The sequence below is a fragment of the Engraulis encrasicolus genome, chromosome 7, assembly GCF_034702125.1.
Source record: "Engraulis encrasicolus isolate BLACKSEA-1 chromosome 7, IST_EnEncr_1.0, whole genome shotgun sequence".
In the NCBI taxonomy this organism is placed as follows: Eukaryota; Metazoa; Chordata; class Actinopteri; order Clupeiformes; family Engraulidae; genus Engraulis; species Engraulis encrasicolus.
The window spans coordinates 35819925-35838893 of NC_085863.1; the positions used below are offsets into that span (position 1 = coordinate 35819925).

The 18969-nt window shown below is 43.7% G+C and overlaps 2 protein-coding genes across 2 annotated transcripts; one reads left to right on the plus strand and one right to left on the minus strand.

Annotated features, from left to right (window-relative positions):
- Positions 1 to 690: 690 nt before the first annotated feature.
- On the minus strand, positions 691 to 5473 carry slc25a35 (solute carrier family 25 member 35). Its single transcript, XM_063203357.1, has 5 exons — positions 4730 to 5473; positions 4401 to 4466; positions 3539 to 3691; positions 1783 to 1917; positions 691 to 1443 (listed from the first exon to the last, which is right to left on the minus strand). The coding sequence occupies exons 1-5, from the start codon at positions 5099 to 5101 to the stop codon at positions 1273 to 1275; spliced, it is 897 nt and encodes a 298-aa protein (XP_063059427.1). The 5' UTR covers positions 5102 to 5473; the 3' UTR covers positions 691 to 1272.
- Positions 5474 to 7104: 1631 nt separating this feature from the next.
- Positions 7105 to 16552, plus strand: LOC134452134 (macrophage-capping protein-like). The gene is made up of 9 exons (XM_063202494.1): positions 7105 to 7163; positions 8496 to 8750; positions 9519 to 9673; positions 11912 to 12073; positions 12567 to 12716; positions 13779 to 13865; positions 14139 to 14271; positions 14627 to 14715; positions 15880 to 16552. The coding sequence occupies exons 2-9, from the start codon at positions 8558 to 8560 to the stop codon at positions 15943 to 15945; spliced, it is 1035 nt and encodes a 344-aa protein (XP_063058564.1). The 5' UTR covers positions 7105 to 7163; positions 8496 to 8557; the 3' UTR covers positions 15946 to 16552.
- Positions 16553 to 18969: the final 2417 nt, after the last annotated feature.

Below are 18969 nucleotides of genomic sequence, written 5' to 3' on the forward strand. Positions count from 1 at the left end.
TACAATGAGAAATAATAATTAAAAAAAATCATTAAGGATTTATGACAGAGTTCAGACTTGCCATTGTTCTTAATTTGTTTCTTTTATCAAGTTGGCATAATGGGAATGAATATGAAGATGGCCCAATATACAGGTACGATGATGACTACTTTCACCTGTACCATCTTAGGAGGCACTAGCAGTTAATAGAATGGCAAACTTTTAAAAAGTGGTTTTGCTGATCTTGACATGTTAAAAAAACAATAAAAATGACTGTGGAATGTCCAACCCAAGTCATAAAGCTTAAACAGCGAAGTAACAGTTTGATCAAAGAGGCATCAAACCACAGTCTGCCCCTCATTCATTTTCCCTTTTCACACTGGCACTGTAAAATATCCACAGTTCCATTTACTTAACAAAATATAAAATCTCTATGCATCTGAAATGAGCTTAAAACAAAAAACCTCTGAAACTGGCACTCTGCATTTGCCATTTTTGCAGCAATATAGCATTTACAATTTGCACTTGCGTGGCTATCTTTCTTTTAAGCATTTTCAGCAAAATAATGTATCCCCAGAACAAAGGGTTATTTTCAGTTCTTGCTACATGCGTATTGGAGACATGTGTGCATTGGAGAACATAGCGTGCCTGTATGCATAGCCGGGGATCTATTTTAGACACCCCCTCCATACCACAGGCTACTTCGGCATACTCCTATAGCCACACCGGAACATTCTTCCACTGAGCAGGCCCCGTCTCCTTCCTGTGCGTAACATAACTGCAATTTTTTTTATTTGCTTTCACACCACTTCGATATCACATTTTCAACTCTCACGCTCAAATTTCACCACTCCCCATCAAATCAGAAAAACGCTATAGTAACATTACGTGTACCAATTTGGCAAAAGTGGTTAGCTGCAAAGCAAACTGTCGGAAAATGAATACGATTTGTGCTGATTTGTGTGTGAGAGTTGAAAGTTGTGCGATATGTTAACCACGTAAACCACTTCATAAAATGCATTGGCCTAGCCACCATGAACATGACCATGACCATATATCCCCACATGCACTCGACTTCCTATTTCAAGAGTTTCCACAATCCACATTCAATCGAGGAGTTGGTTTACCTGAGGGCTAGGAGTGTAATGGATTTCTATCATTTCATCCCCCTCCCCACTCTCTCTCCCACACACACACACACACACACACACACACACACACACACACACACACACACACACACACACACACACACACACACACACACACACACACACCCCTCCTAAGGCGTGGCTAACTGTATTTCTGGTACAGCTTGCGCAGCTCGTTCCAGAAGAGGAGGGAGAGGATGGTGTGGGGTCCCAGGCGGAAGTAGGAAGCCCCCAGTCCCTTGTAGAGACCCGTCAGCCCCTCCTTCTTCAGCGTCTTGGAAAAGCAGTCGGAAAAGCCCCGGTATAGCTCACCCTGCACGTGTGAGAGAGGAAGACCAGCACACCAGATTAAGAATTTCACACCAGCTCCACAAAGTCAACAAAGGTACATGGCTAAGGGGACTTGCGTATGAAGTCGACACGAGTAGCATGAGCTAACGTGTAACATTCTTTACACGCATTACAGTGTTCTCCACAGTAATGCAATTACGTCCTCCAATGATGATACTTGAAACACGTTTAAGTATAAACAATTAAAAAGGCATGTTTTGTCAGCGTCAAAACATCATGCCAAAGCGTCAAAGCATCAGGATGAGTCGGCTACACAAGTCCCCTTATGCCAACACACTGTTAACAGATGCCCCGTGCTTACCTTGCCCAGGTGATCCACTGGCTGGTTGTAGAGTCGTGTGCTGACCACGTCAAAGGGAGTCATGGCCCCAACCACGCACACACTGCTGACCATGCCAGCACTCAACGCTATCAACCAGCTGCCTTCTTCAAACAGCTGAAACACCACAAGAACACAGCAGGGGGTTAGAGTCATGAAAATGAAAATAAAAGTCATATGGGCCTGATAATAGTAATCACCAGCCAGGGGTTCCCTATTTTAAACAAGATGAGAGGAAAGGACTTTCTGTTCCTTTCCAAAGTCAATAAAAGACAGTGTGGTGCAACATGTGCATTTACAGTACTCCAGTAGACTTTCAGAGGGAAGGCACTCATCTTACACAATGGCCTCTTCTCATATGTGCATTGGCAGACATACAGAAAAGTCCAAATTGCATTCAGCACATATAACTCAGTAACAAAAGGCCACACGGATATACCGCCCACAATACTGTGTGCATATGCCAAAAAACTCCGCATTGTCATTCCCAATGATTTTTTCCCCCCTAATTTGACCCTCTAGGGCAGGGCTATTCAAATGGAGGCCCTGGGGCCAGATGTGGCCCTTGGATGGCAAGGTTCTGGCCCCCATAATGTCAGAACAAAATTAAAACAGATAGGGCCTATGTGTGCTATCTGTGGCCGTGCATAATTTGCGATCACTAACACTTCAGGTTGGGGATATCTCTACTATTCATTCACGAGAGTGAAATCTTATCTAAAACAATGTCATAGAGCATCCTAAGGCTACTAAGAAATAGAGAAGCGAATAGGCCTATCTGTTCTGCCTGGAAAGCTATCCGCTTGTTTCGCACCCTAACCTCAAACACTGTGCTGCTCGCAGTTATACAGCTTCAACGTTCGGCCCCTTCACTGCAGAGAATTTGAAAAACTGGCCCTCAGAGACTTTTGATTGAATACCCCTTCTCTTGGTATTGCTGTTGAATAGCTATACAACCTTCTTTAAATAAACACCCCTCATGACCTCACCAATGCCCCCCCCTTAGTATTAAGAAATAAAATAGACTAATGCCCGCAATGGTAATTGAGCACCCCCCTCCCTTCAGCTGAATCCTTCTCAATGCCCCCCTGGGACCCCCTAAAGCTAACCTGACTTACGCCATCTGGCTGTGTTTTGTCACACTACACAGAAAGGCGTTCTAGTTTCCACATACAACTGTTATGTCCTGCCATTCTCAGCTGAGTCACGGGTCAAATTCATTGTGAGCGGCTGAAGTGGCACGTCAGTAAAGATGACGGACAGATTGTTTACCCAATCACGTGCAAGGATATTTGATAAGGAGCATCAATCGAAAATGTGTTGGTTGTGGGGGGATACCCAGATGGTACACATGGGTTTTAATTTTTTGTTTTCCCCTGGCTGCGCGAACCTTGCAGCGCACAACTCAACCTCTGATTGTTGGAAACCGCTGTCGGTCAAAAAATTAGCTCATGTGGTTGGTTGCCAGTGTCTTGCCCCTCCTCACAACATTGTGTTTACAAACACTGCGAACCCATGTTGATGGTATCGTGAAGACGAAGACAAAACATACCTGGCGAGTCTCAGGTTACCTTAATGCCCCCGCGAGTGGCTATAGAGCCACCGTTAACACACACTTCTCTATGCTGTGTATTGAATAGCTCTACACAAATCACACAAATTATGCATGTATGTCTTAGACAGGACAGATGATCTGCAGGTCCATATGCGTCTGGATGTCTGTGGCAGGACAACTGACCTGTAGGTCCGTGATGAGCTCCTTGGCGGAGGAGAAGGTGGAGAGCTGGGCAGCAGAGCCCACACTGACCCTGGGGATGGCGGCGCTGGAACCCCTCCACAGTCCCATGATGCCCTGCTGCTTGTAGATGGCGGCCAGTGCATGAACCATCCCCTAGAAGAAAACAGTGCAATCAGAGACAGCCATGTGACCCCCAAAATGGCCAACACTGTGGATGGTTTTCATGCCACGTGTTGTCGGATTGTAATGAAACAAGTTAAACAGAATGTTTCTACTCCACATGAGATATACAATCGAGCCATGAATGACTGGGTTGGCCAAATAAACTAAGCCGACAAGCAAGGTTATAGACAGACAGACAGACAGAGTGGGTCACCGGCCAAGCTGGCAAATCCCCTCTAAGAGCGGAAACAAGGTTTTTTTTTTTTTTTTTTTAAGAGAGCACTCATAGAGCGCAGACATCTCATGTCAGTCCAGATCAACACCAAAGTGGAATCAGCTTGACCGTTTGTGCACACCAGAGATCTTGCACCAGGCAAGGCAGGCAGCCACTTGGGGCCACCAAGCCCTAGATAGTGAATAACAGCCCCATACTACAGTAGAGGTGATTTTGGTTCAATTCTTTTGCATTTTTCGCTTGGAGCCCCACCTTACCCTAGAATCGCCTCTGGTGCACACACATAGTGGTAACGTTTCTGAACGTTATGTTCATGTGTTTGAGAGTTAGGCCTATATTGCAAATCTTAAATGCACACACTGACAAAACATTTACTCCTTGAGGTAACTAGTACAGCACAACAAGTATGAAGAAAACAAAGCAAATGTCTGTAAATCATGTTAAATGTAATACACCTAATCTCACCTGATGTTTGTACTGATGCCCAACAGCAATGGTGGATGTTGCTTGACTCTGAAGATGTGTTTTCACCTGGGCAGTAGCAGAGCATAATCATCAGTTTTTCTCCAATGTACAATATACAAACTTGCAATGACTCTCATGTGCATTTTGGTTAATAGTCATTTGCCTGTCGTTTTGTCCACACTGTTATCACCCTCCTCCACTCTCTCTTGTCATCATTCAAAATGTCATTTTGCCAGTCAAAACAGATTACCCCGCAAGCGCAGGTGTGGCTGACTAGTTCTAATCCTTGGGGAGACACACAGTTGACAGGACATTTTGCCCTCACTTACCAGGTAAATTGGGCTGCCAATGTACGCCCCGACGACCCCAGCAACAGCCCCTGCCACTATGCTCTTCGCGGCGCTGACCTTGCCGTCCGTGTGAATGTACCCGGAGGATTCAATTATAGCGTATGAGCCCAGGCGCACACCATTCATGAAGAACTGATACACCAGTCCTGGTGCCAAACCCTTCTGCAGCCCCGCGATTCCATCGACCTTGCCAATGGTGTAGAAGGCATGAAACACGTTCCGATAGTACACTTGATATGTCCCTCGAGTCTTCAGCTCTCCCTGAAGTTGCATCCGCGTTTTCACCACCTCGAGTGGGTTTGTGAAGAAGCAAGCCCCGCAGGCTGATATCCCACTCAAAACGAAATCCATCGCGATGTAGTAGCAGCAGCAGGGAGCTCACCGGTGCTGTGTTGTTTTAGCCGATGCTAGCGTCTGTATCTCGTTCACATCCGGTTGCACCATCAGATAGCAAATGTCTAAATGTTAAATAAAAATGACAGACGCTTGCCCCCTTGTTTTTCCTCAACATGGCCTAAAACACATTCGGGTACTAGCACCAGCCATTCACACCCAGCATAGGCATCGTACTGCTCGCGCCCGTGTCAGCACGCGCATCGATACTCCGTGGACAGTGCACCACCAATGTGATCACCCGAAACCTCAGGGCTGCAGTCTAATCCAATCAGATCGAGATGCTGCTCCGACCCTCTCAGCGCCCCCCTTGATTGGATACCCGAAACACGACCACATGACAGGCGCACAAAAATCCTCTGTCGCTCCTGTCAAACATCACCGCAACTTTTTTCCATCGCGTAGCCTACCACAGCTGTCCCATACAACCTGCCTGCTAGTTAGGCGTTAGACAGAGATAGGTCTGTGTTGGCTAATAACCAAATCTTTATTAGCCAATGGAAATATTGGTGTCTCTAAAGGACGGAGGGCGTGAAAATTAGGCCTACCAATCTATGGCATCACCATTTCTGCCTTCCATGTGACTTAGTTATGCCCGTGTAGAACAACATAAAACTGCAGCGTGGGCAACACTCTTGTCTTTTACAGTGTGCTGCTTGCCGTGTCAAATAGTTCCAATTGTTATGGAAAGACTATTTTGAGTGCATGGCTGACTTCAACATGGATTATGACTCATGACTTTGGCTCTCCCTGTGCCTGTGACCTAGCTAGGACATCAGATAAGCCAACTCGCTGCTTGAAGGCCTAGTATTATTAATCAGACAAATGTTGGCTACTAGCATGCCGATAAAACATAGTTCTGGTGTATTACATAACCACAAAATGTAAGTTTAAAGTTTATTTACCTGTATTTAACAAAGGGACATAGCATTGAGAACAAAATGCAAAATATAGCCATAAGGCTCATTTCCATCTTTTGTCCCTTGACAATGATGTTTGTTATTTGCCTATAAAATAGCCTAATTTAATAAGTGTAGCCTATGAATGTGAAAGCCTGCCCCAGGCACATGGGCAACTTGACGTGTGTTTCTCCTTAAAATGCCCACCTTCTCATTCATCCAATGAGATTTGTGTTCCTCTTGAAGTAACTGCCACAAAGAGAACACACTGTTCCAAGATACCCCACCCACCCAAATGGCTCCTTTTCCTTGTACGTTGTTGCCTTGTATTGTTTTTTTTATCAGACTGATTTAAAGCTACTAAATCTAGATTTGATAGTAGTCGTGGGCAGTTGTGTCCCACTGCACCAATCTGCATGTTGTAGTTGCCAAAAACGTTTCATTGACACTTTTTACTGCCACAGTTTGAAGACAATGCGGCGAGCTCCCCCTAGTGGAGAGTGGTTGCAAAGGACTATGGCTCAATATCCTCTCATCTAGGCCTAATTTTGTCTGTTGCATCCTCTCAACAATTAGCTGCCTACTTCAAATAAGGATATATGCATAATCACTGAATATGCCATTTGGGCCAACTGTTGCTGTTTCATAAACCCTGCTTATTTCATGGATGGACATCAGGGGAATTAAAAAATCCCTCTCATTTGTTTTGAAAATGCACACATGAAAAAAAATCAAATATTTCATTAATTTGCTATAAAGGCATAATTTCGGGAACATGAGGCCATCTGATCGCCTTATACTAGGATTACTTCACAAGCTGTGAGGGAGAGGAGATGAGATGAGAGGAGTGAGTTGTGAGTGAGAGGGGAGTTCGCTCTGCTCCACTGGAGGCATATGATGCTCTGCTCTCCCATGGCCTGCCTGCCTGCCTGCCTGCCTGCCTGCCTTGGGTGTCTCAGTCACTGCACTTGCCTTTCAGAGCTACTGGGCTGGAAGATGACTTCAGGAAACCGCTGGGGAAGTCACTTTTCGCAACAAGTGGCACTCCGAAACCGTCACACACCACACTATAGCCTCCGCAGCCTCCGGTACAGCAACCTCAAGAGGCTTAAACCCACAAGGTAAGGGGAACTACCACTCAATGTCAATTCAAATGTGACAGTCTAGTAGGCCAAGTAGTAATGTGTTGAGGGGAAATGTAATGCAAAAATGGTAAAGTGTTTATGGCAATATTGTCTTTTTACTGTAGACCCTGTTGTAGTCTACTCTGCAATGTCATAGTTCTAAAGAGGATCCAGTCTCTGAACTGTATATAAAAAACAATAGTAATTTTTAAAAAATCTGCTGACTGTGTGATCAAAAGTCATTTTTGTTCTATACAATACAATTGTTTGTCTCAATTAATACATCTTAGATATTGGTGCTCAGGTGAGAATTAACAAATCAAATTAAGTTATTTGTCAATGTCAAATCAGTAAGTATATTACGACATAGCATGCACATGATGAGCATACAGTGTATGACAGAATATTTCTCAACAGCCATCCAGGCCTTGTCCCTTGAGCAATGCTGGTATTGAAGAGGAAACATTGCAGCATTTACTCTCTATCTCACACACACATGCACGTGCGTGGATGTCATAGCCCGTGTGTTGTCCGCGGCGCGTCCCCTACCACCGTGGCGGCACCCTCACCCTCTTTAATCTCACTATGATTTCAGCGTCGGCCGCTCACCTCATGAATTATTTGCCACGTCCAATGGCTTCTCATTTTACGCTGCCATTATGCTGGGATTCTCCGCTCTCTCACCTACCACCCTTTCCCTTTTGTCTTCCTCTAATGGGCCCACCACACCCCCGTCTTGTCTTTCCTTTGACCCTGGCTTTCCTTCCGATGTACCCCTTTTAAAATTCTAATGTTTTTCCCCCCACCTTTGTTTTGTTTTGTTTTGTTTGTTTACAGTATTGTACTCTTGGCTTTCCAGAAACTATCCCATTTCTACAGTCTTCTACAGTGTGTTGCTTTCCTCTAATCTGTCTAATATATTCCTGCTTCTTTTCCTCTAATCTGTCTAATATATTCCTGCTTCTTTTCCCCTTCTGGATCCTCATCTTTCAGGGCATCCCCTTCTGATCGGGGCATCCCTCTCATTTGTTACCTTTTTATGTCTTTCTTTTGTTTGTTTTTCTCTCCCTCTCCTCCTCTGACACCATCCATCCAATCCTTCCAGCTCATCGTATCTGCTGACCGTCCAGTCTGTCTCCTGTATGTTTATTTTTCATTTGTTTATTTTTTTCCCCTTTCTTCCTTTTGTCATCCATCCATCCATCCGTCCATCCCTCTGTCCATCCAGTGCATCATGCCTAGTGGCTATCCAGCCTGTATGTATGTATGTATGTAGGATTGTTTTTTTTCTTTCTTCCTCTGACACCATCCATCCATCCATCCACTCAGCTCATCGTACCTGGTGGTGACCGCCGACCACGGCATTTTCCTCATCCTCCTCCCCCAGCAAGATGCTTCCTCTGCGGGCAGTGCCGGGCCAGTTTGGGCCTGAGGTGCGTGATCCGGGCCTGCGGGCGTGGAGGGTGGAGAAGATGAAGGCTGTGCCTCTGGAGCAGGAGAGACTGGGGGTCTTCTTTAACGGAGATGCCTACCTGGTCCTCAGCAACCGTGGAGAGGAAGGGGCTGACCTGCACATGTGGATGGGTGGGTAGAGTTGCATGAGAGAGAGAGAGAGAGAGAGAGAGAGAGAGAGAGAGAGAGAGAGAGAGAGAGAGAGAGAGAGAGAGAGAGAGATAGAGATAGAGAGAGTGTGTGTGTTTCTGTGCGGGCCAGATACTGGAGAACAGACTGACTAGATTAGAGAAGAGATTATTGGGCAAAATTCTAATTTTGGAGGATTTGTTAGAATGAGATTATTGAGAGAGCAGGCAAGGATCACAACAGATGCAGTACACAATGGCAAAGGATTTAAAAGCATAATGTTTAAAAACATACTATATATGCCAGGGGTTATAAGTAGTCAGGTTATATTAGAGTAATTTGAAAATAAAGCCCTGTTACCCTGCTACCCCAGAGAAGTCGTCTCATATAAGATTTATATGCCCATTCTACCTTGCGAGATTAATATATTTTATATGGCTCTCCTCTAGGAGAGAAGTCATCTCAGAGTTATATTATATAATCATTGATTCACTTTGTAAAATCCATGCTTTTTTATTTGTTGTATGATGCTCCTTCAGGAGAGAAGTCATCTCATTCTGTATCAGACCTGTACCTTGCACCTTGTATGATTCGTATTTCTTATTTGTATGGCTGTTGTCCAGGACAAAAGTCGTCTCATACAAGAAACCAAAAGTCAAGAGACACCGCACACTGCTTACTTTTCTTAACTTTATTTCTTGGAGCGAACAACGCGTATCAGGATTGAGGATTCAGTATATTTCTTTTTTTGTGTGTATTGGTCTGCTGTAGGAGAGAAGTCTTCTCGAGATGAGCAGGGGGCGTGTGCCATGCTGGCCATCCAGCTGGACCACTTCCTGGGTGGGCACCCCGTCCAGCATCGCCAGGTCCAGGGCTACGAGACGCCAGAGTTCATGAGCCTCTTCCCCACAGGCATCAGCTACAAGGTGGGTGTGACAATGTGACATAATCACTACATTTACATGATGTTTTTAATTCCGAATTAATAATTCCGAATTAAATAGTTCCGTCTAGTTTACTTTGATCTTTCCTTTCATTCCGAATTAAGAGGTGTTTACATAACGTTACATAGGGATTCACTAGCACCATTGTGTTGTGAAAGGGGGTGAAATAGCCAAATAGTGTCAAATAGTGCCACATGGCCGATGTCGGGGGGGCGGAGGGTATATGTTGGGGCTTGTCATGATAAGGTTTGGGAACCCTTGCCATTGTCATATATTCCTTTCTCATGTACCACTTAATGCCACAAAAGTGTAGCCTGAGCAATACAACTGCATGTTGAAATTGGCAGGAATTCTTCCACCCCCCCCCCTTCTTTCTGACAACGTGCACCCTTTGTATCCTTTGTACAGATGGTAATATATAATCTTTGTATTAAAGATGTAATTAAAGGTCCATCATGTAATGTTTTTAGTAGCCTAGTTTATTTCCAGTATTCATGCTGCCCAAAAATGGTACATTTTTCACTAATATTTACCATTACCATTTACCATTATATTTTGAGTAAATTGTAAATTCTAATTCAAAGCTTACTCTACTTTCCTCATACTAAATATTAGTTTATTATTCAGTAAATGTTTATGAAAAGATCAAATTTGGCTATGGGTTGCACAGTTTCAATGAATAGCACAGTTGCAATACCTACTCTGGCCACCATCCTACACGGTGCACCTTTAAAGAAGCCATATCATGCGGGTAATATTTACATGTATTTGTTTAGGGGGATAGCCCCTTGAGATAGGATATTTCGTTTTCGAGGGGGTCTCCAGGACAAACAGTACAGTATAGAAACAAGAACAGATACTAAAACAAAACAAAAAACAAAACAAAAAACAGAACACTGATCAGGACAACATTTTCACACATACAGCACGTTCACACAAAGTCACCCCCACTCCCACCCCAACGTCGCCACCCTTGAAAGAATAACAATTGGTCAAAACATGGCAGTATTAAGCCTACACACTTACAAAGTATAATATTCAGTATGTAGCATACAGTAGTACTCAGCACATCAGCATTAGACATATACAGACACCTAATCATAATAATTATTCAAAAACATTGACATGTGGAGTTCTCCTGTAAGTAGGTATATTATCAAGTAGGTATAATATCATGGCAGCAATGTTGTAGCAAGGTGACATACAGTACAGTAGCCACGTCAGCTCTTCTCATATTCAGCCCAATATGCATAGTCATAGAGTGCAACATTTATGACTTCTAGCGCAGTTATCAAATGGAATTGTTTTACTATACAGTGCAGCTGTTATGATGGTTGCTGTCATTTTTTATTACCTGATGCCAACTGTCTAAATTACAACTTACAAGAATCTACCTCCGCTCAATGACCTTGTGACACATGTTTTTCTGTACGCTGTTTGATACGGCACTAAAATGGCACTACTGACAGTGATGGGCAACCTGAATTCAGAAGCTAGAATTCAGCGCTACATATTCCAAACAACCTGGTTTTACCTGTCCACAATTTTCTGTACACTGTGAACTATGGGTCTTGACCGTGGCTCAAACAGATAAGGCACTGTACTGTTACGCCACAGACCTGGGTTCCATTCCGGCTCGAGGTCATTCTCCTGATCCTGCCCCATCTGTCTTTCCCACTCTCCTCCTGTCTCCTCTCACACTGTCCTATCGAAAAACTATACTATGACAAATTGTTATTGTGCAATGGATCTGTAGGCCTACCTGGGCTTCAAGTGTATAGGCTAATACAGATAAGTCCAGTACCATGCATGCAGTATACTACCCTACAAAGTGCAGTAACTATGCCGACATTGAAACTGAACAAAAATGCTTTCAAAGCCTTGGTATTGGCCTGGAAATTGTAGTTAACTGCAAATTTGACATAGCGATATCTCTAAAACGGGACACATTTGGACCATCAGGCTTTGTCACAAGATGTTGAAAAGGAGTTTTGACAAAATATAGTCATTGCAACTTGCCTTTGTTTGGCAGTACAGTATAACAGATGTGTGCAGGCAGGGCTCTAAATTAACACCAGCCTACTGGCCAAATGCTGGTGAAAATTCAGTTTGGCTAGTATGATTAACATCTACTAGCCATTTTGGCTGGTGATGGAAAAAGTTAATTTAGAGCCCCGTTGCCAGGTGTTGATGCATGCCATTGTGCTGCTGTGTGAGCAGGAGGGGGGAGTGGAGTCGGGGTTCAGGAGGGCGTCCATCAGCTCCGGGCCGGTCCACCACCTCTACCAGGTCAAAGGGAAACGCAACGTCCGAGCCAAGGAGGTGGAGCTCAGCTGGAGGAGCTTCAACAAGGGAGACTGCTTCGTCTTAGACCTGGGGGAGGTCTGTCTGCATACTTATATATGTGCACATGAGAGGAGAGAGCAAGGCAGAGAGAGAGAGAGAGAGAGAGAGAGAGAGAGAGAGAGAGAGAGAGAGAGAGAGAGAGAGAGAGAGAGAGAGAGAGAGAGATTACATAGTGGAAATTTAAAATAAAAGATTCAAGTCTATTGTGGTTTATCCAGACACCATCAAATGCCAAAGTCAGCAATCATTACTCCTTCACTGTCAATGCAAGACATCATAAGATCCTTACTAATAGGCCATGGTAGGCACCAATATCTTTCTCAAGACACAAGACCTGTGTGTGTGTGTGTGTGTGTGTGTGTGTGTGTGTGTGTGTGTGTGTGTGTGTGTGTGTTATATATGACATGCAATAGCACATCTTTGCCGTGTGTGTGTGTGTGTGTGTGTGTGTGTGTGTGTGTGTGTGTGTGTGTGTGTGTGTGTGTGTGTGTGTGTGTGTGTGTGTGTGTGTGTGTGTGTGTTTGGCCAGACCATTGTGTCATGGAGTGGATCGAAGGCCAACATGTTTGAGCGCCAGAAAGTCCACGAGATCGCTGCGCTCATCCGCGACACGGAGAGGAACGGCAAGGCCCAAATCCTGGACGCCCGAGAGGGAGAGGAGCCACTGGAGATGGTACAGGTCAGAGAGCTGGGGTCAAAGGTCAAATCAAACAATCTGCTGCAAATAAGACTTTCTCCCATCCTTTCCTGGTCCTGGTCCACTTTCCTCAGTGTTCAATCGAGAAGTTTCCCTGCTTTTAACCAGCACAGAGCGACTTAACGTTGATCATCAGGCTGGCATCATGAGGCCGGAGGAATCAGGAAAGGATGCGAGGAAGTAGTTTTTACTTGCAACCATGGGGGTGCAACTCAATGTTGCTCCTTCATTGCTTCCTCTGGCCTCCACTCTCATTTGATGATGTCATTGATGACATACGTATGTACGTATATGACAAGCTTTGATTCAATATCTCTCAAAACCAAAATTCAGAAGTTGCTCTCTTGTTTGCATTCAGGATATTGAGTGGAGGGAGGAAATACTTCCAACTTGGCACTTGACAGTGGGGAAATGTCATTGTATTCTCCACAGGAGCAGAGGCAGGTGCTCCTGAAACAACCTAATTGACAGAGTAGCCGAGGTCGCTGAAGAAGTTTCGCCATGAATTCGCTGTATTCGCTCTGGACGTGACGTGTTTGATTTAGCTAATCACATAATGGGGCATATATGGGACATTCAAAGATATAAACATTGCAATTGGTTTTCGGCGAACTGCATCATAGTGCATTTCCATAATATTAGCTAACTTTTAATAACTGAAATTCACACTAGTTGCCCAGGTCGCTTTTCTCCTAGCGAATTCGCTTTGGATGCTCAATGCACAGACCCTCCTTAGAGAAATAATGACTTCCGTCGCTCTAGTCACTTTGGTCACTGTTGGTGTACACGCACCAGGCACGAGGCACGAGGCCGGAGGCTGCACCTGGAGGCTGGTGTAAATTACTGGAGGAGCGACTTTGACTTGCACTGAAGAATACAACACCAGCACATAAACACTGAGGTCAGCGACCTCCTAGCTCTACTGATGTTGTCAAACAGGCCTTTATTGACACTGTATGAGTGGAACTGAACTGAGTGGTGTGGGTAACAGCTACTGTAAACCAGACACGGCTGTGGCATTGACCTGCAACTCTTGACTGTCAGGTTCTTGGACCAATCCCACGCCTCAGGGACGGCACGCCGGAGGATGACACCCAATCAGATGTACTGAACTCCGTCACCTTATACAAGGTTGGGGTGATCATGCAATGCTTTGTGACTGACAGTTTCACTTTCACACTCTGTGTGTCGCGTGATCATTTCTGAATAACTCACTTGGTCATTCTCCTGGCACATAACCATGTCCACCCCACCCCTCTCTCCTTCTCTCTTTCTTTACCTATCTCCATCTTTTGCTCTCTCTTGCTTTCCCTATCTCCCTCTTTTATTCTCTCTCTCTCTCTCTCTCTCTCTCTCTCTCTCTCTCTCTCTCTCTCTCTCTCTCTCTCTCTCTCTCTCTCTCAGGTGTCTGATGCCACAGGATCCATGGCACTGAGCATAGTATCAGACAGAAGCCCATTTAGTCAGGCGCTCCTGGAGAGGGAGGACTGCTTCATATTGGACAATGGCTACAACGGCAAAATATATGTGTGGAGAGGTGATTAGTTTGTGTGTGTGTGTGTGTGTGCGTGCGTGCGTGCGTGCGTGCGTGTGTGTGTGTGTGTGTGTGTCAGTGTGTGTGTGTGTCAGTGTGTGTGTGTGTTTGTGTGTGTGTGTGCGTGTGCGTGTGCGTGTGCGTGTGTGTGTGTGAGAGAGAGAGAGGGAGAGAGAGAGAGAGAGAGAATGAGAGAGAGAGAGAGTGTGTGTGTGTGTGTGTGTGTGTGTGTGTGTGTGTGTGTGTGTGTGTGTGTGTGTGTGTGTGTGTGTGTGTGTGTGTGTGTGTGTGTGTGTGTGTGTGTCAAGTGCTCTTTGTGGCCGAGTCACTCTAACGGAACGGCTGACTGACTTCCCAGGGCACGGAGCCAACGCGGACGAGAGGATGATGTCCCTAAAACTAGCCGACCAGTTCATCCAGAGGATGAAATATCCCCTGAACACCCAGGTACCAACAGCCCACCTCTGAGAACTCCATGGCTCAGGGAATCTGATGATGATTTCATCTTTTTTCATGGCTCAAGAAAACACATTATTGTTGAGGCAAAGATCCTGAAATTGGATTGCATAAACAAATGTTGTTAACACACAATATCATCCAGGATATTACATGGGTATTGTTTTTTTATGAATGACATCAATACCCCTTACGTACCAGATGTATGTAAAAGCATACAACTTTCTTCCTTAAGTGTAAAGTCGATCTACACATCTGTTCCACCTGGCACTCTTAAGTCTGGTGAAATCAAGTGAAAACAATCAAGTGAAAACAAGTAGCGAATAAAAACATGGTGGGACTTCACTTTCGCATGCAGGTGAATTCCTGCTTTTGGCTTTTGCTTTTTGAAAAATGCAAACAGACCCATGCCCTCATTAGAAGGGCCAGGATCTCGGAATTGGCTGAACAAAGAAGTGGCTGATTTTCGGGTTATGACAAATGAAGGGTAGCATCATGAGCAAAACAAACTGCGTGCTGACATTGGTTTGTTTTCCCTGTGTGTTGACACAGCCACAGCAGTTACACCCTGTTTACATTGTTTGTGGTTTATGGCAGCCTGCAGTGTTACTTACTACATGTACGGCAAAGCATGTCACGTCCTTCATATAATGCCACTAGTGTGCCACACGCCTGCTGTGGCGGCCTGGCCACAACAACAACATCATGTCATGTCAGTGGGCCTTTAATATTACATGAGCTCATTAATGCAGGCAGCCGCCGCATTCAGCGGAGGGCACGACCGCATGTTCTCACTTCCTAGCAGTGCTTCCCAAACTGGGGGTCGGGAGCCCTAGTTGGGTCAAGGAGGTGCTGCAGGGGGGGTTGCAGACGGAAAAGGCATAAAAATGTTAAATCTACAGGTTAACAGGTAGTACAATTCCATAAATGAGTTAGTAACAGTACTCCCTGATAAGGGCAATACATGTTTTTACTTTTCCTGATGTCATATTAGGAATTTAGCCATTTAGCATCTGGAATATATGGGGTTGCGAATATACTGTATTCTTGGGTGCAAAAGGGGGTCCCGGAAGAAAAAGTTTGGGAACTACTGTCCTAGAGATTCGCTCTCACAACTGATTGGACGTTTTTTCTGTCTTTTCCTGTCTCCTACAGGTGGAGATTCTGCCACAGGGACGGGAGTCGGTCCTCTTTAAGCAGTTCTTCAAAAACTGGAGTTAAATCTGTAGTCATTTGGTTCCTCTAATCTAGAGGAAGATGCATGGCCACATACTAATGAACACAACCCTGCACATACTCACATGCACACACACCCGTCTACCAACATGCACGCACACACACCCGTCTGCCCATATATGTAAGTACACACGTGCACACATACACACGCACACACGCACACGCACACACACACACACACACGCCCACACACACACACGATTACCAAGCTTCCATGCTGATACGCAATATTAGGCACAACATCAACTAACTCCCTGTAATAAACCAGTCATTGACAGATGGGTCATTATACAACCAGTAGTCTTATCAGAGCCAACAGTTAGTTGTTTAGCCTATTATAACATGAAACTCCCTGAAACACTCCCAAGTTGTTTATATTCATTCCACATGCTCCTCCACATGTACTTTACACGTTTGGTAGCACCAACGTCAGACGAATCCCAGCTCCTCTTCTTACCTGTTTGAAAACAGATCAATAATATCAACCTTCAATATAGAGTAGCTTCTACCATGTATCCGCCAACATATAATACAGCTTTTAAAAACATAAATAAAAAAAAATAAAAAAATAAAAATTGAAAAGTATAAATTGAAAAGTTTCAAGTCATTTAATTCTAAAACAAAATGTCCAAATTCTGGATACATTCAGACAGTGTTTCTCTGTCCTGCATTGAGGCCTAAAATGTTGACACTGACTGAGTCACCTAGATAGCAGTAAGACTGTATAGTACACCATGTATGGCTATAGACCATAAATTGCCTTGCTGTAAATCACTGGCAAGGCCTTGGTAGCCATTTTGAAATGAATCGAAACAACTACATGTTACCCAACATTAGGTGGCACTAATATTATGCCTTTATGTAATCTGTTGGCATACATGATGCAATGGGAGATATACACCTTCATGGTCAAAGGTTTGAGGGTTCTCTCTCACACTGATATTCCATGCCATCCTTGGAATCCAGTTGTGATTTTTAGATACGTTATCATAAATGCATTAACAAACGTCTCTCAAGGTAGTCATGTCATTGTTAAACGATGAGTGTTTATTCTGTGGACTTCACAGCATACTGGAATCTAACCCAATGCTAAATAGCATAGGCCCTGATAATGGCGCTGTCAAAAATATTCTGCTTCTGAAATATTGAGCTATGAAGGAATTAAATTACTCTTGTTGTTGTTGTTAGCAGGATGCTACCTACAAATGTCTGAACATTTCAGGTTCATCCAAAATAATAATAGGTTATACAGTAGGCATATAATACATTTTATATGTTACATGGCACCTTTCAGAACAGGTCACCTTTTAAACAAAAAACAAAAATAAAATGAAAATTTAAAAAAGAGAAAAGGATGGAGAGAGAAATTAATTGAAGTCCATACGCACCTTTCCGTGCACTTAATAATAATTCAATGCACTGTATAGTGAGCATGTCAAATTACCCCAAGTCTAACGACTAAATCAGTCCCATTAGGACTCTGAAAGCTCTATCTGACAGGTGGCCATGACACATGCAGTGTTAATTCAACACTGAGAGATTACTCTGGGACCAAATGTAATCTAAAATATGTTAAAAACGACTGTCTAAGTGCTGAATTAACACTGCATTTTACTTTACTTTTACTCTAGCTTTTACTGTGTGGACTTGACAAAACCACTATGCTATACATAGTCCACACCCCACCAGTAACACTCTCACTATGTGACTCAACCCTTGCCTTGAGAATGATCTATTGTCATGTTTGTTTGTTTTTATCAGGGCAAATGCAACAGAGCGAGCAGTTTGATTAGACTTGATTGCTATGCCACAGTAACTATACTTTTGTAATAGCCTACCTATAATCTCTTTATCGATCCTCACTGAATCATTTTCAATCAGATTTGTCAAATGGTTGATATAAATGGTTAAATGATCTATAAACAATCAGATAGCCATAGAGCCCTTTACTGGTTCTCAAAGTCTGGTCCGGGGACCACTGGTGGCCCACGAAAAACATTAAATGGTCAATGAGAGGATTTCGACAACATCACAGAAAAATAAAAACAAGCTGAAAACCCTGGTTGAAACAGACTTTTTGTCTTTTTTATCTGGTCATTATCTTGTCCTGCACCCAGGTCAGCCGTTCGGATGTGCAGACTTTAACCGTTCAATGTATCCAAAACATGTGTCAGAACAAGACAGTTCAGTAATTAAGATAAAAAACAATATGCTTCCGAATTCTTAACACCTAAAACAGGGGGTCCCAGAAAAAAATTGGGGGAACCAAAATGGTCCTTGGTCTAAGTTTGAGAAACACTGTGAGTGTTTACTAGAGGGCATGTCAAATACTTCTCAACACGCAGAGATCTCCAGAACATATAGTCATATCCATAATCATATTGCAAGTGAAAAAGAAAGCATTTTCATAGTCATATAGGAAGTGAAAATAGAAAGCATCTGTCCTGTAGCATTTGTATTTCAAATCTTTGATATTTACATCAAGTTTACATCAAGCTCAAGTTTATTGTAGCCATATCAACAGTAGAACATACAGTTGCTAGGAATGTCTTTTGGTTTGCTCACAAATTTAACAACATAAATACAAATAGCTCAGACAAGAAAACAAGAGGGGCCATAAATAACAGGGAATTACGCATACAAATAAACAGTGAGAGTGTGAAAAGTGCAATAAGACCTAATACAGTACATAGTGCAAGGTAAGCATCTGCCTTGACTTAAACCTGTGTTACATGGAAATCACAACACAATCACAACAAACAGACCCCCCCCCCCCAAAAAAAAAACAGCATTACTAGTTCTTTGAGAGTCTCTCCATGACTTCATCAAATGAATGCCAAAGAGCAGCACGGCTGGATTCACCCCCATGACACAGAGCAAAGTTTATTTCTGATTATATAAGCATGTCGTAAAAGTAGACTGTGGCTATCTCATTCCCAAGGAAACCTCAGATTTGATACGATGACAGCAATAAAATGGCTCAAGCTTGCCAACTGAAAGTCTCTCGGA